Below are 23,543 nucleotides of genomic sequence, written 5' to 3'. Positions count from 1 at the left end.
TAATTACGGATTACATTAATTATATTATGTAAATAAGTGGGATTGTGAGATTTACAGTTAATCCTATTTACGTGAAGCCGTAGCGGGCTGTGATTTGGAATTTTTGTTGGTTTTTAGGTGCAGTGGAGCGTGTTAAAGAACGAGAAAGTAAAGGAAAAGGTTCGTCGAATGTGATACGGTTGTGAAAGAAAAACAGACCCAAAATTCAGTAAAATTTATTATAAAAAAATATTTATTGTAGTTAGGAATATTATAGTATACCTAGAGAAAATGGCAACTTATAAAATATAGCAACTTAAATAGGTAGATTAAAGATAAGAGAATTAAATTATTTCAATCCCGCATTTCAGTGAATCTTTTAAGAAAACTCATAATCTTTTAAAATTGAAACACCAACCAAATAATAAATGAAGCATAATATCTATTTTAGTTATGACGAAATATCCTAAAATAATACATTCAAAATATAACCAAATTTATTCAAAAACCCATCCAATTTCCCGACTCCACGCAGGTCGCTTACCCTCGGTTATTGTTCAATGTAATCACATGTCTCGAGATAGCGAAATTCAAATATTCGACTCTGTATCCAGGTCAACTATTTTATAAATACACGACTCAACAAATACCTTCTAAGAAATCGACATAGGCTAGCAACATAGGCTAGGAGCTAACAATTCGCTTATTTTAACTGATATAACGAAAATTATGGCATATTTTATCCAGTTTATTATAATAAAAAGTAGGTTATTGGATATTTCAATAGATAATCTATTTGCATATGAAATTTCAACTAAATCCGTTCACAAGTTTTTGCGTGAAATATCAAAGAAAATCTTCACAGCTATACAAACAATCTCAATAGATTAGTGGAAATTTTCTTTCTTCCTGCTTATACTATAAATATTTCTAGCTTATATAATGTCTCTTTGGTGCAGCGGTTAAAGAGTGAGCGTAGATGGAGGTCCTAGATTCGAAATCCATATACAAGATATTATTGTTCTGTTATATTTCTTCTGTGTTATATTGGTGACAAGAAAGGATTTTAGATGACGTTATTTTATTGTTCACGCTATAAACACCCACGTATAGAAAATTAATGTGGGAAGAGATTCATATTAATAATATTCGGATGTATTTATATTATCAACACAAAATATTGTTATTAAATGCGGAAGTTTAAAGCTAATATTTGGATGAGTATAAATGGCGCAAAACCTTGAACTGATTTGGAAAGTAAACAATGCAAAATTATGGAATTTGTTAATTTATTTTGTACGTAAATTTGACTAAAAAAATATTTACATATGAATATTATTAGAACATGAAGAAAATTTCATAAAATTACAACAATTTACCGATTATTTATTAGATTCAGACTGTTTTAATGATGAATTATTTTAAAACATGTAACATTTACATTTTTAGTTAAAAACCTATGTACTTACCGAATAACGTGTCATATTTAATCTTCAAAACAATAATCTTAAAGAGTATAAGACACATACTTGTATCAAAACGCTACAATAATAAAATAACAAACAAGCAAACCCACAAACAAAACCTAGTATACAGTAATTGAAACTCAAACTCAAACTCAAACATTCATTTATTCAATTAGACTACTATTTAGTAGCACTTTCGAATCGTCATTACATAAGTATTTTTAACATTTACCACCGATTCGGAAAGCAGTATCTATGGAGAAGAATCGGCAAGAAACTCCATAGTTGCTCTTTTAAATCATGTCAATATTACATAATATGTAACTTATATATTGGTTAAAATAACCCCACGAAACGTTCACGCCTCGTTATTACAGCGATATAACGTTTGTTTATCTCCTTGCATTGACCTTGTGAATCTTCATATCATATAATAAACCCATTTTCCGAGCTATTCCATCGCCAGCTCCCGGCCTTGACGTATTTTTACATTGTGAAGATTTTATATCAAATTTATATTTGATGTTTGATTTATCTGTATTTGAATAGACTTCAATAAGGAGTAATAATTTAAAATAAACCTACTTATTTGTAACACCATAATATTTGCTCTTCGCCGGCAGCTTAGCCCGCGTAATCAAAGAAAAAACCGCACGTGGAATTTTCGAGATAAAAACTATTCTGTGTTAATCCAAGTTATCCTCTATGTGTGTGCAAAATTTCATGAAAATCGGTTCAGCAGTCTTTGCGTGAGGAAGTAACAAATAAAATAACACATAAACTTTAACATTTAAAATATTAGTGGGATTTTAATGTTATTATATTTTTTTTTTACTAGACCTGCTGTGAATGATGTAAAATTTAATACTTCCTACAAATTTATAGCCTAATTTTATACTATTAGACTGGGGTAGAAGCCTTTGAAAATAATGAAAAGATAAAAAAAATCGCAGTCGGATGAAACCCATTAGAAAAGGAGGGGAATATGGTAAAAATGTAAGGAAAAATAAATTACGGTCAATCCGATTTCGGGAAGCGGGAGGGGGGAGCTTTTAAGAGAAAAAAATGGTTTCTCTCGATTTCCGACAAAACTACAAGTCCTATAGAAAAAAGTTCAATGGCAAAGTTGTAGGTAATTAAAAGTTCTACAACTTTTGTTCTAAAATTTTTTCACATAACCTAAAAATTTAGGTGAAAAATTCAAAAAACCAAGTTTTTGGTCTTTTATTTCTATCTACTTCAAAATTTATTTTTTTTCTACGAAATTTGGAGGAAACTTACTTTATTATGTCCCAAATACACTGTAATTTATTTGGTTGAAAATATTTATTTTTTCGCCTTATTTTGAATTAATACCAAAAAAACAACCTAATTTTCAATCGAAAAGTCACCCGTGAAAATATCAGCTTTTTTCAAAAACTTGGGGTGCCTTTTATTCATTGAAATCTTTACTTTCATATGGTGTAAAAAAAATAAACACCACCATAGTAAATGTTCTCAGGAAATGCATACAAACAGTGTGATAATGAGCTTTTACTAAATCAGGCACACTTCTTGAACTCTATATCTTCTCTTGTATCGGCTTTTCGGTAATATTTCAAAAGAAAAATAATTATCTGTTCTAAGTTTAATATTTTACAGCATATTCAAAAGCAAAATGATGTCGATAAAAACATTTCAGGTAGTTCGAGAAGTGTGCCTGATTTAGTAAAAGCTAATTTTCAGACTGTTTGTATGCATTTCCTGAGAACATTTACTATGGTGGTGTTTATTTTTTTTACACCATATGAAAGTAGAGATTTCAATGAATAAAAGGCACCCCAAGTTTTTGAAAAAAGCTGATATTTTGACGGGTGACTTTTCGATTGAAAATTAGGTTGTTTTTTTGGTATTAATTGAAAATAAGGCGAAAAAATAAATATTTTCAATCAAATAAATTACAGTGTATTTGGGACATAATAAAGTAAGTTTCCACCAAATTTCGTAGAAAAAAAATAAATTTTGAAGTAGATAGAAATAAAAGACCAAAATCTTGGTTTTTTTAATTTTTCACTTAAATTTTTAGGTTATGTGAAAAAATTGTGAATACAAAAGTTGTAGAACTTTTAATTACCTACAACTTTGCCATTGAACTTTTTTCTATAGGACTTGTAGTTTTGTCGGAAATCGAGAGAAACCATTTTTTTCTCTTAAAAGCTCCCCCCTCCCGCTTCCCGAACTCGGATTGACCGTAATTTATTTTTCCTTACATTTTTATCATATTCCCCTCCTTTTCTAATGGGTTTCATCCGACTGCGATTTTTTTTTGTTTCAAAAATTATCTACTCTAGTCTATATGACTTAATAATATGATGATAATATAAAAAGCTCTTCATAAAAAGCTAGTTGACTGGATACGCATAATAACATGAGTATGCGCACTCATTTTATTATTGTTGGACTGCGGTCCAACAATACAAGTATTATATTATATTGTATTGAACATATTATTATGTACATAGGATAATAACATTATGTTGTTTTTAAACTATTTAATTATGTTGTTTGTGTTGCTCTAGCTTTTACGAGAGTTTTGGCTCGAAGATGAAAAACGTGCTGCAGAGATGCCAGGACGCCTGTATTTTTTTTTACACAATGCATAATATTTAGTACAAATTTGTACAGCGATATATTCATAGCTTTAAGGTCTTTATAGATATTTAAATAATTCCCGGAAAAACAACATTTGATAGCATGTCAAAACAGTATCAGTGCACCATGACGTAAATAGCAATGACTAAAACTAACTAAAAGTGACTAAATGGTGGAAATAATACGCGAGGTCGGAGCGGCTGGCGGGTGGCCAAGAGTGACCTCAGTTTGTAGCGCGAGTGGTGAGCGATAGCGGGTTGAGCTTGAGCGGTAGCGGGTTGAAGCGAAGTTCGTAGCGGTCGTGGGTTGGAGCGTGAATCGTAGGTGAGGTATGGAGGTTTGTATGGTGAGTGGCGGCGATTTGAGTTATGAGCCATATCGATTTTGTGATGTTGCTACATCAAGTATGTTGTAGTTGTATGGAACACAGGCAGGAGTGGTTAAATAAATGTGTTTTTTGTTCTTATTTTTATTTCGTTAGAAGAAGAACAATACATAACTAGAGCAAGTCTTATTCGTACTGTGTGTTTTATATATCTATAATATAAAAATGAATCGCAAAATGTGTTGGTAAGCGCATAACTCGAGAACGGCTGAACCGATTTCGATAATTTTCTTTTTATTATATTCCTTGAAGTACGAGGATGGTTCTTATGGCGAGAAAACGTAAACATGTACCACGGGCGAAGCCGGGGCTGGCACGGGCGGGGCATAATAATTTAAATTCAGAACGTAAAACAATAATCTAGTCATCGTATCGTTTTAAATATGAGCTTTTTTCTGCTATATAGCAGCAACGACAAAGAATATGCTTGTTATACTTACTTTATTTGTGAATTTTCTATCAAATTGTAAAAGTAAAACAATAAGATCTTATCAACACTAGCACATTAATCAATATCATAAGTTCTACCACAAAATTAATTCACTTACATTTACCAACTAATCCCTTTTCACAAAACAGTATTCAACATAAACCAACGCATTTGATAGTCCAACAAACGGAGGTCAACAAAGGGTCTTTCATGATAGCAAATGCGCGAAGCGTTATGCGAGTGTAGGGTCGGGTAGAGGCCTGTGTACACAATTGTCAATTTATAACCAAAAGATAATGTTGTCCCAACTTTGCGAAGACAAGTTCAACACAACTTATAATTGTAAGGGTTTGTGTACACTTCCTTATAATGTGAGATCAATGGAATGTTTGAGGCTTTTATCTATTTAAGTTTAACACATGTTATTCTGTTCAAAGTTTCAACTTTATTAAATTGGTTATTGAAAACTATGAGTACAGTCTACAAAAAAAGAATATGTACTTACTTACTAATAAAAAAAATAAAACACATTTGTATACCTAGACGATACTTTATTCGACATCTTTCATTTATACAATATATCTATATCTATAATTTATATAACAGATGTTTCTCATCATTTAAACCTATCTGTATACAAAACTGTATCCAAAATAGACGCGCGTTTTCCTGCCAAGAGCAACAAACATTCAAATCTTAACACAAATAGGTCATATTTGCGATATTCACCATAAGTAAGTTAAAAATGAAACAAAATCGCGTAATTTTTGTACTTAGCACAGTTTTACAGCAAGAGTCTAGAAAAATAAGAAAAGCCCGGAGAGCTCATTATTATACTAATTGCTTTCATTAGCATAAACTACTTTCTCGCGAAATGCTTGATGTTTCAGCCTTGAGTTTTGAAAATGCGCAGTTTTTATTTATATTTCTGAATCGCGCTGAAGTTTCCGCGTCTATTAAGGTATAATATACGCGGGCGCGCGTTTTGACCATAATTATAGAAGCAATAGCACGCGCAGACGAACCCTCGGGCATAATCAAGTATAGCTTATGCATTGTCCTAGTACCTATACCTGTAACTTTAAAGTTTCATAATAAAAAAATCGGTCCAGTGTTTCGTGAAATAGTAACTAACATAATTATTACGTACATCATCACAAACTTTTACATTTATAATATAATTAGGACTTTTGGCAATAACATTTTATGAAGTAAATAACATTTTAATGTAGAACACAGTACCATATATTTACTATTTACAGAAGATTATTTACCTATTTACAAGAAACAGTTTGAACGCTGTCAGAGAATAGTCCCTTTGGCCATCATCTTGGGTCAAAAGCACATGTCAAATATCCCCTGAGGCGACGTATGAAGCTTCCGTTGCAAGTTATCCAGCTCCTGTGAAACAATATTAAATTTATTGAAGTGAAACTTCTTTATCGGGGTTGGAAAAAAATTTAGTGTAACATTTTTTCGTTACGCGTGACATTTTTCCGTTACGCGCCATCTTTGATTCGACGTATTTCTGTAAAGTTGCATATAGTAAATTATTTTTTGAAAAATAAGGTCATAAAGAAGTTTCACTTCTTACGTGTGTACACTAGTACATGCACACATTTTTTTTATTTATTTTACATAGAACTATGGTTTTAAATGGAAAGTATAATTATTTGATATTATAGAGTATTTTCTTGTGTTTGATTTTACACGAGTATTATTTAGAAATAGAAATTAAATATCTTAACGGATTTTAAACGCGATTTATTCATTATATTATTAACAGAATAACGTCGGAATAATATAACGAATAAATCGCGTTTAAAATCCATTAAAATCTTTAATTTCTATTCTAGGGTAATTTACGAAATAGTGTCAAGAAACAATACTTAAGTATTTATAAATCGAAGGATATAAATTGTGTGTTTATCCAATTATACCTTCTTTCCATCGTTTTAGTAACATTTGCCTAATTTTGTTTACTGTGTGGCAGTGTAATAAATGTATATTATATATCTATTGTAAAAAAGCTGGAAGAAATTATTTTACAAAGCATGTTGTATTCCAAATGTCGCTAAAATTATGACAAGATCGCTTGGGGACATGACAAGATTTACGAAAATAAACATTATTTGACATGAAATGTCCCAAAATTGTGATATTTGTTTATAATATTACTAGCGGTCCGCCCCGGCTTCGCCCGTGGTACATGTTTACGTTTTCTCTACATAAGAACCATCCTCGTTCTTCAAGGAATATAATAAAAAAAGAATTATCGAAATCGGTTCAGCCGTTCTCGAGTTATGCGCTTACCAACACATTTTGCGATTCATTTTTATATATAAGATTATAATTAATTCAGTCACAATATTTGGTGAATTATGGCACGCTGTTATTTGTTTTATTTTAGGCAACAAGGAATAATTTAAATAGTAAAAAGAGAAGTAACATTTTAAATTATGGATGGTTAGATGTTTTTAACTTAAAAAAAAAACAACTAAGTAAGTAAATAAGGTTATTTTTCTAATTTAATTAATATTAATGCCATAATACCTAGAATGCATCTTACAAGATACATTTTATATCATGCCGTTTACTCATAAATTTATTCAAAGTCAAAGGCTGATACTAGTGTACACAATATCAGATCGAGACATACAAAGATTTAGGTCGTCATTTATTACATTGACGATATTCTTTCAACATATTCCGTTGGTATTGAGAAATTCCACATAAAAGTCGTAGGGAAACTTAGGTCTAATCTGGAAGATTGTTTCTCCTACATGTATTTACAAATAATAATTTTCTACAAGCTTTTCAAATTCAAAGTTGGTTTTATGCTGTATATTTTTGGCAAATTTCATCATAAACTGATCAGCAGTTCTTACTTAAGAAAGTATCAACTAACAAGCATCCATTCAACTGTCCACATAAACATTCTCGTTTAATATATAGGTAGCAGACATTTTTATTCATTCTTTCATATTTTAATAATAATCAAGTATTTATTTATCGCTAACTTCTAATAACTTACCCCACTTCCTAAATCAAAGCCGGTACCAAAATGGAACTCCAAAAGTAATGAAATTTTTTATAGTTATTACTCTTTATGATAATAACTTCTATTTCCTATGATATAGAGTCGATATTCATTTGCTATTTCAAATGAAGAAATTTACTGAAACAATTTTCGCTAATTGAATTAAAAAGTTATTCAAACTTGTTCTATTTCAAAATAAGTTAATACGATACTTGAGATTTCTGTTTTCTCTATAACCAAATTAATATGAGCTTAGTCTGTATAAATATTTTATGAAAACACTTTGAAATACATTCGTGAAAATCTACTGCGTATGATATACCTAAAGGTCGAACAATTTCAGTTTACTATTTAAATTTATACAACTTATAAAGAGGAAACATTTGTGTTTGTTTACAAACATGCATTCTGTAAACAGGTTAATTCTTATCTCAAGTAAATTCGAAGTCGGTGCAAGCATCTAATTAGATTATCAAATCACTACATAGCATAAAACAAAGTCGCTTTTTTTGTCCCTATATCCATACTTCCTATATTATATGCTTAAATTAAAACTATGCAACGGATTTCGGTCTCTTTTAATAGATAGATATTTTATTCAAGAGGAAGGTTTTAGTATGTAAGATAATAGGTTTTAGACAAAGCGGGCGAAGCCGCAGGCGGAAAGTTAGTTGTATAATATATGTGGGGATGGTGTAAATAAAAACGCCAAATTAGCCCAATCAGTTTATTTCCCAGACACCGGTTAACAAAAATACATTTTTACAATCCTCCATTTCTTTTTGTACCGAGACACAAAGTCAAGTCATAGATAACCATCAATCTACCGATAACATATCCACAGAGTAAATAATAGAAAAACACAGACTAAAAATAAAGCTAATTATGAAATACATCTTAATATTTTATCCTATTCCCACATATACATGAAATATTCTAATCTAAAAGCATGATAGAACTATTTAAAAAAAGCAAAACAAAAAAATAAGCATACCTTAGGTACTCACTTAAATAATAGCTTAAAGCTGTAATTTTTACTGCAGCACTATACTCCCTGTAATTTTTACTTTAGTTACAGCTATGCATTGCAATCATATAACATTACTATTACGTTCTAACCATTTTTAACTGCTATATTTCGAAACAGCCTTAAATATAGAATACTGAATTTATTATTACCTCTAGAATAGTTACATTGGTTAAGGTTGTGGGCTAACTTTGGCATAGTTTAGTAGTTGATTTAATGCTAGAACTTTTTAGACGACCTATATAATTGGTATAAGGTTATAATAACCTTTCATATATTTTTTTTATGTATAGGTTGATAATATTTTGTTAATATTTATATTGACAACTAGCGGTCCGCCCCGGCTTCGCCCGTGGTACATATTTACGTTTTCTCTACATAAAAACCATCCTCGTACTTCAAGGAATATAATAAAAAAAGAATTATCGAATTCGGTTCAGCCGTTCTCGAGTTATGCGCTTACCAACACATTTTGCGATTCATTTTTATATATAAGAAGATTAGAATAGGCGGGATAACAACTTAGAATAGGTAGATAATTCTTTATTGCACACACAGAAATTAATATAAAATACAGATACAGTAAGACAAACAGAGAAAAGTATGTACAAATGGCGGCCTTATCGATTACCTAGGTAGCGATCTCTTCCAGACTACCATTATTGATATGAATAAATAAAGAAAAACTTAAATGTAAGTACATTAATTATTATTCTTTGTTTATATTGTCTCTATTAAAAATGTAACTAGATACGTTCAATTATCATTCATTTAATTGAATATCGACACTATATATTACTGTATAACGTATATCTAAACAAAAAATAATATTCATAAATATTGAATAGTGTTACAAACGATAAGTGCTATCCAGCTCCCGAACTATAAATAACATCAGTTGACAAGTTGAACAACCTGCTCTCGGTCTATCCCTTGGCTCTCCACCAAGACATAATGCGAGCGATTTGCGATGACATACCGAAGACGTGCTTTCATCGTCTGTTATTATTTATTGATAAACTAGCTAGCGACCCGGATCTGCACGGTCTTGAAAGTTTTTAAAATTTAATGGTACCTCTATATTAATCCTAGTGCATACAAATTCAACAAACGGTTACACGTGCTTATGTGCGGTGATGTTAACATCAGGTGGCTCACCTGCCTTTTTCTTGCTCTAACATAAAAAAAGCTAGCTGTTTGTCCCGGTTCCGCCCGGGTACTTAAAGCTTTTTAAATGTTATTTATCTTAATCCAAGCGGATAAAACAATATTACAATCATTAAAATCGGTTCAGGCGTTTCATGTATAATGAAATGGTGTAACTAAAACGACTTTTTCAAGAGTAGAGTTGTTTTAGTTACAGAATATTGCTGGCTTTTGTTGGCATCAGCTCCATATAGTTAGTTTTTATTTATTTTTATTTTTAAATTAACATTTATTGTCCTGTTCGGAGTGTATTATTTGGCATTTTCGTAGCAAAATAAACTAATAATAATATATGCATTAAGCATGGATTAGGTCTTTTAAATAAGAACTTACTTACTTGATTTTAAAACTACGTTTGACATTGAGCATTGCAAAAAATTGATATGCAAATTTTTCTTAACTTTTGTACCTAAAATAATAATATTTGCTGGCCGTACTCGAAATAGCCGATACAGATATTATAAATTTTATTTATCTTTCATTATTTAGTTCTAAATAAATTCCTAGAAGTCCTAAATAAATGAGAACTGAGTAAACAGTGAACACAAACATTGCTTTGTATAAATAATTACTGTATATTGAAATAATATTAGTTCAACATATTTACCTATATCAATAGATATAATAATTATCGATTGCTTCAAGCAAAAACAAGAGAATGTTCTCAATTGGAGTGTATTTTTTGTGTTTGTTATAACTTATAGGTACCTCATAACTTTCGACTGGGTGAACCGATTTTGATGATTCATTTTTATTTGAAAGCTAGTGCTTTCTATTAAATTGTATCTAGTGTGACTATTTGGCTAGGTGGTTTAGTTTTTTGTTAATAAAATAATTATTTTTTATTACCTAGGTACTTTAATAAGCATTACCTACAGCAAAAACAGACTAAAGAAATGCTAATCGAAAAATATATGAAAATATATAAATATATGAAAATATATAAATATATCGGAAAATATATACTTCGTTAACATCAAACGTTATTAGGTATTTTCGTATAAAAGGATTTTTGATTCTTCCTTCGTATAAATATGACTTTTTATTATGTTCTCGTCAATCCAATGTCCTATTTCAATGTAAATATATCTTATTATTTCTCGTAGCTTCATGAAAAATGCTTATAAATTCATTTGCTACTAAAAGTTACTTCAGTTATTTTTCCATATCACTAGTCACTACATAGACAGAGTCAATTTCTCTTCCCTATGTCCCTATGTATCTTTAAAACTACGCAACGAATTTTGATGCGGTTTTTTTAATAGATGGAGTGATTCCAGAGGAAGGTTTTCGTATATAAAATATTACATTTTAGACAAAGCGAGCGAAGCCGCGGGCGGCAAGCTAATTATCTATACTATAATATTAGTTTGTTCGTTTGTATGAACGCGCTAATCTCAGGCACTACTGTTTCGATTTGAAAAATTATTTTGGTATTAGAAAGCCCATTTATCGAGGAAGACTATAGGCTATATTATAATATCATCACGCTAAGACCAACAGGAGTGGAGCAATGCGAGTAAAACCGCGGGGTACAGTTAGTAAAGTATATTATATTATTACGATTTTTTTGTTTGTTATGTTTTTCAAAGATATATGTATAGTGTAAGTATATTTATAGTGTAAGTATATTTAAGAACAAAACTTTTTTTATTAGTCTCGACCTATGTTCTCGACCTATATCGACTGTTGAACGTACTATCTCTCGATTTTATGGTTCACGAAATAAGTACTGAAGAACTGTAATAAATACGTTTTATTGTTATTTAAAACAAAGTTTTTATAAATTATATTCTCATTGGTCTATTTTTATCTACTCGCAATTAATTATATGGGTGAATATAAAAGCGTGAATATAAAAAGACAGAAAAAAATGAACAGTATAAAAATAAGTTAAAAGTAAGACATTAAATATTACAAAACACAAATCAACATACACAAATACAACAAGAACACAGAATAATAAGATAAACAAGAAACCAAATATATTACCAATAGAAATAATAATAAATAATTAAACTTTAAATCAACAAAACGGATCGAAATTGCGTGTCTGTTCTGTTTTAATGATAATAATCATTACTTGTAGAAATGGGCTGCTTAATTGTCGGTAGGGACTCCATTTCATTGTATTCATTAAATATTTATAAATAGCGCTGCTACGACAAAGCCATAGGCAAAAGTTAGTATTTTTATAGCTTACTATCGCTTTGTGGAAAACTAAATACATAATAAAACCAAGAAGCACTTTATCTATTAAAAAAAATCTGCTATACTATGTAGTGATGAGATTTAGAATCACTCCGTTGTAGAAATTAAAATGAATGAACCCTAACGCCTCTCTCCGCATTCCATTGCACGTATCGCGATGAAACACATATTCGACAAATCTGCATTTTGATTGGGAACCATCGCAATATACATTATACATGTAGGGAAAACTCTCAAAAACATTCCTGAAAACAACATACGCATCATAAACTTTCACTTTTAAATTTTACTTTTATACCTAAAAGTGTCAAAAAATAACATAAAAATATGTCCACCCTGTGCGATGGGACGTCCCATTAACAGCCGATATAATGGACACCCTATTCCAAGGGCTTCACAATTAAACCCTTCTTATTTATAATCTTCTAAACAATTAAAGTCGTACATTATTCAGGGCTCGCGGGAGGCATTTCCTTGCGTAACGATTACTTGAGTTAAGCGGTTTTTGCCGCGGCTGAGTATGGATGGGTTCATTAGAATGCTAATTTTGTTTTGCAGTTAATGATTATTATTATTGTAGTTGAGGTTTAGTAATGCTATTTTATAAAAGTTTTACGTTTCTATTTACTGCATTGATTCATAAATAGCTGAACAGATATCGATAAAATGCACACGGCATAATATTATAGAGTATAGACTAGTAGTTTTTATTATATTTTGGGTATGGTTCGACTTGGGCAAAAGAACTCGGTACAGATGGGTAAAGATAAAGTAGCATAGATCAATATTTAAGTAAAGTATATTACTGACAAATTCAATCAAAATATAAATCGTTTCAATTAAAATAATTACATACACTAAAATACTCACAATCACGTGTAAAATTATGACTAGAAAACAATTGGTATTAGTAGTATATTTAAAGACTTGTCAGATAATGTCCACGATATAATTACCCCACACTACACAAATCAAATAATTAAAACCCCTATTTTCCACTTTAACCAGGCCTTGCTTAATTAGAATTTCCAAAGACAAATAGGACGGAACTCCATTTAGAAAAAATTGGGTCAATCTGCTCTTGTATGCTGACTCTTTTCACAGAATATAATGATGTGTTCCTGCCGGATTCGAATTGAAAATTAGAAGTTCATCCATTCAGTGTCACTCGACTGTTTTAGTGGTCTAGTTGGTGGATTTCTGCACGATTCGAATGGATTAGTTCTTGGTATTACGATCTTTTTTTTTATTAGTGTTTTGTCAATGTTAATTGTATTTCTAATAAGCTGTGCCCCGCATTGATCCGCTCCTGTTGGTCTTAGCGTGATGATATATAGCCTATAGCCTTCCTCGATAAATGGGATATCTAACACTGAAAGAATTTTTCAAATCGGACCAGTAGTTCCTGAGATTAGCGCGTTCAAACAAATAAACAAACTCTTCAGCTTAACAATATTTATCATCGTTTGTTACAATTAATTCTATAATATATACGATCAACATTATGCTTTATCTCTAGGTAAAATGCCTATTGTAAAATATATACCTAATATATAAGTATAATAGTTTACTGTCTATTTCATTGCAATTGCGTAATATCTTAGCTGTATATAGCGTAAAGCGCTGTGTAGCGTAAAATGTTTGTTTCTACAATTAATATCAATTCTATAGTTCGAATTACTAATGATATTGATATTTCATATGATTTTCCACGTCTACGCTTTCTCGTAGAGTCAAGCGTATTTCTGTAGATTGTATTTTATCCATACTTATACGTAAATTACAATATAGTCATGGCTTTTTGTATGTATCACCTTTATAATGTATAAATCTTAGAGTATACGGTAATTCTAAGGTATATATTTATTAAATTAATTTTCATCAGTATCAATTATTTTTAGGGTTCCGTCGTCCGTACCTCAAATGGAAAAATACTTTCGAATAGTCTTAACATATTTTAACATTTACCACCGTTTCGGAAAACAGTAGGTATCTATGGAGAAGAACCGGCAAGAAACTCCATAGACAAGACGAAATCCTTATTTCTATGTAATTTGGAAAATAAAATCAGTCTCACAAAATATGTTGTTACTAAACATCTTTAAAAACGTAGTAATAACTTAGATTTAAACGTAAACACAGGTATAAAGCAGGAGTAATGCCATAATATATCAGCATTATCAGCACGGCTCGATATCGAGACAATTCCCAAAAGAGACACACAGATTTCACCAGGTTTATAGCTATCCAGGAAATATTCCAATATCTGGATATACAGGAATATATGCGTAGTAAATATTTATAAAATTTCCATATACATACGATATGAACACACGTCCTTAAATATTTATGTATTATTATTATTACAGACATATAACAGATTATAAATGTTCTTTGTTGAGTTGTATATATTTGAGAATTGAGATATATATTTGCACGCTCAATTACGAGCCGAGTCTATGTAATCTGTACCTACCTAACATCTTTGTAAATCTACATTCTGCAAATAAAGAAATTTGAATTTGAATTTTGTTATAAATTTAAAAAAAGATACTATTTCGTTTCTTACATAAAAATATTCGAAGAATATACGACTGAAATAATCACTTATAATACCACAAGAGCTTCAAAATTATCGGGTATTTTCCGATAGGTTCGTTGCAAACAAATGAAGGAGTCAAGTTTTTAGTCAAGGTTAAAAAATCACGAGCGCGAAGCGCGAGTGATTTTTCCTGAAAAACTTGACGACTTTATTTGTTTGCAGGGAACCTTGAGGGAAATGCCAGATAATTTTGAAGCTCGTGTGGTATTCGGGGGATTATTTTTCCGTCCCAAATGTCGGCCAATAATTTCACAATTGAATTCAACCTGTCAGTTTGACGTCAACGACCAGAGAAAATTTTCAAAAAATTATCAGTATAATACCATGTAGGTTGTACCACGTGACGTCGAATGGTGCAATTCTATTGGTCGATATTTGGGTCGGAAAAATAATCACTATTAAATACGAAATCTAAACTGTCTTCGTGTAAAGATATTCATTCCTAATTGACACTGTTATATAAAACGCAGTTTGCGCTATATCGCGATAATTTAAGGCATAAATAAGCAAATCCAGGGGAGAATGCTAGCTCATCAAACCAAAACAAACGTTCCATTTTATCGAAATAATAACAGGAAATACAATAAAACGTCACCTCAGAGATATGAAACAAGCATTGACAGAAGGGGTAAAAAGCGCTTCACGCTTGACTGCGGCTCTGTAGGTACCCTGATGGGCCAACGTTGGACACGTTGGGCCAATGTATTTATCGCTAAATTCAATAAAACTGCAAAAAGTAATAGCTATTTCGATTTTCGTTATAAAAAGAAAACTGATCTTAGACAAACCGGCCAAGTGCGAGAGGGACTCGTGTACCGAGGGTTCGGTAGTTCGGCACAAACCTATTTTTCTTATACTTTAAATTATACTTTCACAATTTTTCGTTGCTTCGTACAACATTTCAAGATTTCTATTCACACATTCACACATCAATTATTAATGTCAAAAATTTGACTATGAAGATTAATTTTTTTAGATATACATAATATGACTATCACTTATTTTTAAGGAGTAATATGATTTTGATATACATGACTTTAATTCGTTTTTAAGCAATAAGTAAAAAGTAATTTCTTCTAGTCTGATGTCGGCAATAAATTGTATTACACTTTACACCTTGACCTTGACTACAACTGAGTACCTACTTACGTTCACAACCATTAACCACTGAGCCACAGGGCAATTGGTCCAATATTGGCGGTTGAGCACAAACATTGGCGCGATCGCACTAAACAGACAATTTAGGGACACACCTGTTCTTGCGTGGCGGTTACCTTTCCAATTGAAATGTGCTGGTATAAGTTACTAGATGTAACGAGAAATAAATGTTATGTTTATTTTATGCTATGTATTTTCTGTGTGCAATAAATATAAACTCAAAGAACCTATAATACAAGGTATTGTCTTATTTTAAAAACAATTACATATTTTATTCATTAACAATATAGGATCGAAAGAAAGAAATGTATGTTTACTTCCATAATATACTGAAATATCTTTTAAAAATTTATTAGGCAGGTTGCATTTTTGCTACATAATAATAGATGATATTTCAATGCTTAGCGTCAAAATTTTGGATCAATTCATACATAACTTTCAGTTTTTAAAAAGTAGGCCTAAAAACAACACGACAATCCATCATAATAATATTATATGATGAATAATTTGTTGCCTTGTGTTGTCAATTCACGTTATGAATTATTTTTAAGTTATTTTACTATTACCTTTTTTACCATTTCGAGTAAGATTCCTAAAATTTTTAATAAATCTTATAATTTTAATAGATGTGTGAATAATCGCTCCCGCTTATGACTTGCTGTAACAATAATAAAGCCACAAAGAGAGTTAATATCGCTATGTCGGTTTGTCACGTCATGCCGATACGATGTTTTTTGTTTTGCGATTTTTAATATTTTCCTAATATTTACCCCTACTCTTTGTATCTTAGAATACGTCTTTATGTGTACATTTTCAATACATATAATAATCTCAAATATACGTGTTATTATGTATTTTCTAATGCTTCGTGGTGTTAGGTTCGATTCCTCGCAGAATCGCATTCAAATCAATACAGCAATGTCGCATTGATTATATTTATGTTCCGAAGCAAAACAAAACTAAGAAAATGAAGTCAGTTAAAAATAATAAAACTTTTAATGATGAAACGAAAATTTAAACACATATCTTGGATTTCTGTTCATAAATTAAAATCATACAAACATACAAAAAAATCAACGTTTCCTCTGTATAACTTTCGTTCAAATATTCCGTTTTAATTATTATTGACTGCTGGAGGCTGAGTTCAAACCTAGTTATAAATTCTCATCTATACCTAGAAATTACGATGAATGTTCGACGCTAAACAGTGTGTACATATTTGATCGTCTGTCCGTGTGTACGTGGAATAGATAATTCGATACACGTTATTTGTTAAGTGTACGTAAATAGCTCGCTTTACCCTACTTTAGGGTAAATCTACTTATTGACAGGTAGTTAACTGTTTAGTTCACAATTAGAGATATAATGATTTGTTCATTGATATGTGAATACTGACGTTTTGTCTTGAAAGTGATGTTGTAAATTAAAAAATAATCTTGTTAGGTCGCAGATTAGCAAAATATCAAACGTGATTTATTTTAATAATAATAATAATAGGTAATCTATTAAGATAGAAGTTTTTCATAATAATAGAAGAGCTGCCATTCTGCAGGCTAGTTTCTTTAATGGAATTTGTAGTTCTTATTTATATATTTATTACTCTTTATTTAAACTGTATATGGGAAAATTAATACTATAATATACAAAGCAAAACATAGGCGATTATTAGACGGCCTCCTCACTTAGAAGTGATCTCTTCCAGGCAACCGGGGCAAGGTAACAAGCTTAATAAAAATGTTGTAGCTATACAGTATCACCTTTTTTCCTCATTTCACATTTTCTGAATCATTTAAACTCAAAAAAGGATTCCTTAACAAAACCACTTCCTAAACAGTTAAATTAAAAGTTCATCCCAACGGTATGTGGCTGCCATGTTTAAATATTTACAACGTAAGACCAATGTATGCCCCTAAAACGTTACAGCTGTTGAATACCTCAGTAATTAGGTTAATTATTTCAATGCATTAGTTATACGAAAGGGGCTGTTCACACAGTTGGGAAACTAAGATATTTGCGTTGTTAAATTTAAAAAAAATGTTTTATTCATTGGAAAGCCGCTTCTGCCCAGAAGAATCAGTGAGAAACTCGATACTTATACATTTAAATAGGTTTTGAAATATTCAATTAGGTATTATTAGGCACAAGATACATATGTCTAAAATGCAGGCAACGTCGCGTTAAAAAGTATACCTTAAAGAATTACGTGTAAGTTTGTCTTATTTAGAGATATTTTTATGACTCTATATTGAGGACTAACCAATTTTCCAGGCATTCCTGAGTTGATCTGTGCGAAAAATATAGCTCATCTTACTTGGTTAAATTGTAGGTTTATAATGGTTAATGAATTTTAAAAATCGGTCAAATAGTTTTCAATTTAAATCGTAGCAAACATACAATCAAAAAAAGAGTGTGTGACGAGCACACTATGTCAAAGTGAAACATCTTTGGCAAGATTCAAATATAACAAAATCGTCGCCTTATTCCATGACGTGATGGACATTGCATGACGCGACCTTGAAATTTTACTCTCAAGTCTCAACACACCTAAAGCAGTTTCACTTCAAAAAAATAACTAACCTCTACATAACATGCATATAGATACAGTTGTATCCATTTTATAAACATTAAAATAAAAACAATTACTTACTCAAATTATTAGAAATTGTATTTAATTAATGTTAGTAAACATTTAATTCCAATATGTGCATGCCAATCAACTGTCGATTTGTTTTGCTTGTCTATAACAGTTTGTACCACAAATCATGCAAATAAACATTTTAATTTATTTGAAGCGATTTAATAAACAAATAAACTGTATTTTGTGGCTAAAAAGTGAAAATAGGCTAGGAATTTGAGGTAAAAAGTTTTAAATGACTTCAAAATTTTCAAATTATATTACTAAATAGTAGAAGTAGATTGGAATTCGTGTTTATGTGTCAGTCAATCACAAGTCAGTTTTGCTTTTATAATTATTATACTAGCTTTCTGCCCGCGGCTTCGCCCGCTTTGTCTAAAACACAATGAATTATATACCTTCCTCTTGAATCACTCTATCTATTAAAAAAAACCGCATCAAAATCCGTTGCGTAGTTTTAAAGATTTAAGCATACATAGGGACAGAGAAAGCGACTTTGTTTTATATGTAGTGAAGTTATTATTAATTTTGCTTTAATATTTAACTGTATTGTTCACGTTATAATAGCTGAATTTTAATGAAAAATCGTGTAGTATTTGACTTACAAAATACTATGGCTTTAAATTTTAACTAAAAAAAGCTACGTTTTTCAATAATAAATGCGATGACATAATGAACAAATAAATTATTAATGGGTATAATTTTTTCACACTAGTGAAGCGCGGGCAACAAGCTAGTATACACAGCATGTAGACTAAAATATCCATTATCCTCTATTACATCAATTAATATCAAGATCTTTGCAAAAAGGAAGCGATTAGAACTCGATCTAACCACATTGTAACGCGTACATAGGACGTTCTGTATGCGCAGTTCCACAAATAGACAGGCGCCCGCTGGCAATGTATTTATAGCATCTGACACGCATTCTGGACGTTTTTACACTGGAGCGTGACGTCAGAGGAAATTGGTGTAATGTGGTATAATACGGTAGCGTTGTTGATATCTAAGAGTTACTGGTACATTTGAGATTAATATGTGTTATTTATATATTTAAAACAAGTTTACGGCCTGCGGCTTTGCACACTTATTCAAAAGAACTTTCCATTGCAATGAGTATATTTTATCCGTCTAAAAAGTAGCTTATGTGACTCTCTATGTTACAAACTATCTCTAGACATAAAAATTATATCATAAAGTTGCCCGGTTGCTCAGAAAATACAATATGAAATGCAGCTTATAAAAGCAATAGAACAATTTAGACCAATGTGGCTAGTTTTGATCGAAACTCTATTAAAGAGATGATATAATGCATTCAAAAGTACACTTATTTATTAATTATATGTTTTAGAAGCTACTTCGTTTTAATAATAAATAAAATAACAATGCGTTTGACCTTTAACCTAATTAGGATTAAACACGTAGCGGAATTCCTTCGTAGTATTGCATTTATAATGTAGCGTAAACCGTACTTCAGATTGTGGCATTTGTAAGGGTTTATACAATAATATTGTGTGCTATTTATTTATTACTAATAGAAGATAATGTTAATAGACAGTTTATTATAATACAAGCTTGTTGCGAAAACTCGTGGTTATTTCTTGTTATCGAATTAAAGTATTTTGAAAAAACTGTAAGGATCGTAGATTATAATTTTTTCAAGAATGCATTAATTTAATAATGTTAAATATAGGCACAATTTAGTAGAAAATTTTTCAACGAATCTTGCTCTCTATTAAACAGGTATTATAAAAATGGCTTTAGTAGTTTTCAGGGGAAAATAGAATGTTCTGATCATAATTATTAACTTAAACTTAAAATAATCGTCGAAATGTATGTCCATGTATAACTACAGAACGACAGCACCGAATTTGATAGCTTTTTTATTGAAAAGCTTTTTTTAAGAAAACAAATAAATTTAACTATTGTTTCTCTTTTTGTTTCAGATCCACAATGGTGTAAAAGTTGAGTGAACAAAAGTATTCGACATTTGGATTCAGTACTAGTGTAGTGAAGTGTGGTGTAATGAAGTGTTTGTGACTCGAAATCCAAGATGGCGTCGAAGATTTTGACAGTTGTTCTTGCTGTCATGGCCTGTCAGGCGTTTGCTGAAAGAGGTTTGTAGCCTTAGCACAGACTATGAATAATACAATTACAAGAAAAACGTAAACTAAAAAGCCTCTGTAATTTTTATACAACTGACATTAGTAGAACATGTTGTTTGTAGAATCGATGATGAATAACTTTAAGAAGAAGAAGAAATAGTTTACTGTATTTTTCATGTAATCAGACAGATATTTTATCACAAACTGATATAAAATAGACAGTGATCTATATGTTGACTTGCTTTCTTCAAGGAGAGCCACTACTTTTTAGTTATGACAAACAGTAGAACAATAGTAGGTAATTTCTATCCTACTAATATGAAAAACGTGACAATTGGTTAGTGTAGATTCATGTAAAAAATGTGTATCAGACGAATTTAGTTCAGAAAGAGATTATAACATAATCTGTATGAAAATAAGATAATTTTTATTCGATTTTCTGTCTCGGTTTGTGAGTGAAGACGCAGAATCGAACTTGTTAATTAATGAAATACGCTTTTATATCTTTTTAGTAAAATTATAACATGCTAGAAATGCGTACTATTGCCACGTTCCCCGTGAAGAGACTATAGTAGAGACGTACCTATACTCTAGGCATTCTTAAAACTATCTTAAGAATGCATCCTTGCATATACTGATACAATTTAATAAGTAGATATAAGAAGAATAAGAAGTTATACAAGGAAATAATAAATCATCATCCATCCGTGACAAAACGTTCGTGATAATATTATTTATAAGACAATAAAATTTTTTATGAACTGAAATTTTATTTGTTTGTTATTTAAATCTCCTTAAAAAGCTTTTTAAAAGAATTTATATATATAAATGTATGTTTTAAAAGCCTTTTAAAAAGTTTTTTTAAAACAAAAATTCTAATGAATTGAAATTTGATTTATTTATTGTTCTAAATACCGATTTTCAATTCAATATACTACAATTTCTAGCTATGTTATATCTCTATACTATGCTGACCACTGTACCCACAATCTGAATGCTTCACACAAGTTTAATGTCTCATATAATAGGCTCGGTAAACCCATTGGTAAACAACAAGGCATGTAATCGATCTGATAGCTCGACAATGACTAACTTCCTCTCTAAGATAGATGAAGTATTTATAGGCTTAAATCTACAAATACCCGCATATTTATTTACCTATTTATTAAAATTAAATCAGTTTATATATTATGCATAATATATTCAGATGTTGTGCTTTGAAATGTATACTAATAATAGAAAGCTGAAGTTTGAACGTGCTAATCTTAGGAAGTACTGGACCGATGAATACTTGAATAGATTCAATAAAGTTCGTTATCTCCGATTGGTTCTATTTATGTAGCGCACCGCTAGTATAAAATAATATAATTAATGAAAAATAAGCAACACATCTATACATCAATTCAAATCATACATTCGCACAAAGAATACTTCAAAAAAGACAGCCCAGTCAAATCTATTTAGCTAACAAACTTATCTAGAGAATATTCCAAATAAAATGTAGTTTTTATTCCTCTATCAATCACGGGGAAGCAAAATGAAATAACTAAATTGTAGCGCAGACGTGACAGTTATTTTTATACGATAAAAGTGTGGATTTGCAAAAAGCTATTGTATCGGCTAAGAATAAATGGTTTTCAAAATTCCAAGCTGAATTTGATAACAGTGAGATTTATTTGCCCTTTGGTACAGTGGTTGACGCATGAGTGTAGAACCGAGAGGACCTGGTGTCGATTCCCCGTGGAGGAGAAAAAAAAATGTCTAGGTCTGGCATGGCAAAAACGATCAGTGAAACAGATGTATATGCATAATGCACCTCCCTCCTATGGTATACAATAATAGGAAATATTGTAATACTGTGGTACTATACTGTGATTTATTTTGCAAAATATTCTTTTGTATATAACTATGTTTATGTAATCAGTTGTTTTGAAAGTAAACAAACGAGAGAGGATTAGAAATAAACAATGATGAATAAAATGATGAAATAAAAACAATAAGCAACTGGATCTCGTCATTGCAGGGTGCGAATGCTCTGTTAAACATTGTAATGAACCTCTTGTCTTGGAGGATGCTCATCATCCTGCTTTAACCGTTAAAATTGTTGTTTCGCGCGTAAATAATTTAGGTACGATCGATCCCTCGTTTTGTTCATGTTTTTCGCGCTGCTAATTTTGATGACATTAGCCTTGAACTTTCTCGCTGCGATTGGTCTAGTATGCTTAATTCGGAGAACATTGACATTGCTTTGAATAGTTTCTACGATTACCTATATGATATTATTGAAAAATATGTTCCCAAGCGACGAGTGACTGAGTCCAAATATCCAACCTGGTTCTCTAAATCATTGATAAAAATTAATAAAGAAAAGTTAAAATTTCATAAAAAGTGGAAGACTTATGGAAGGTTAAGTGATTACAATACCTTTAAAATTTTACGTGGGCGTGAAAAACACTCTTATAAAATTTGTTATGATCGTTATATCAGTAACGCGGAAACCAAATTGAGGTTTAATAGTCGATATTTTTGGTCTTTTGTTAAATCTAAAAAAGCATGTCCCGATTTACCTGCCACAATGTTTTTAGATAGTAAAACTATAAGCGACGGTCATGATATCTGCAATACTTTTAACCATTATTTTCAATCTGTTTACGAAGCAGACGATTGT

The 23,543-nt window shown here is 30.7% G+C and overlaps 1 protein-coding gene across 1 annotated transcript in view; it reads left to right on the top strand.

The window, feature by feature from the left end:
- Positions 1–23,543, top strand: part of nrm (neuromusculin) — a 385,531-nt gene that overhangs the window by 13,690 nt on the left and 348,298 nt on the right. Inside the window, exon 2 of the mRNA XM_090117221.1 lies at positions 20,717–20,887. Within this exon, the coding sequence (XP_089973347.1) occupies positions 20,824–20,887 (64 nt within the window). The 5' untranslated portion in view covers positions 20,717–20,823. The remainder of the gene's footprint in view (positions 1–20,716; positions 20,888–23,543) is intronic.

Source organism: Colias eurytheme, chromosome 27 (genome assembly GCF_061535395.1).
Source record: "Colias eurytheme isolate Ceu_HAF_F1 chromosome 27, ilColEury1 Martin Lab GWU primary, whole genome shotgun sequence".
Classification (NCBI taxonomy): Eukaryota; Metazoa; Arthropoda; class Insecta; order Lepidoptera; family Pieridae; genus Colias; species Colias eurytheme.
The sequence above is the reverse complement of the archived record's forward strand: the minus strand, read 5'-3'. Positions and strand labels throughout refer to the sequence as shown.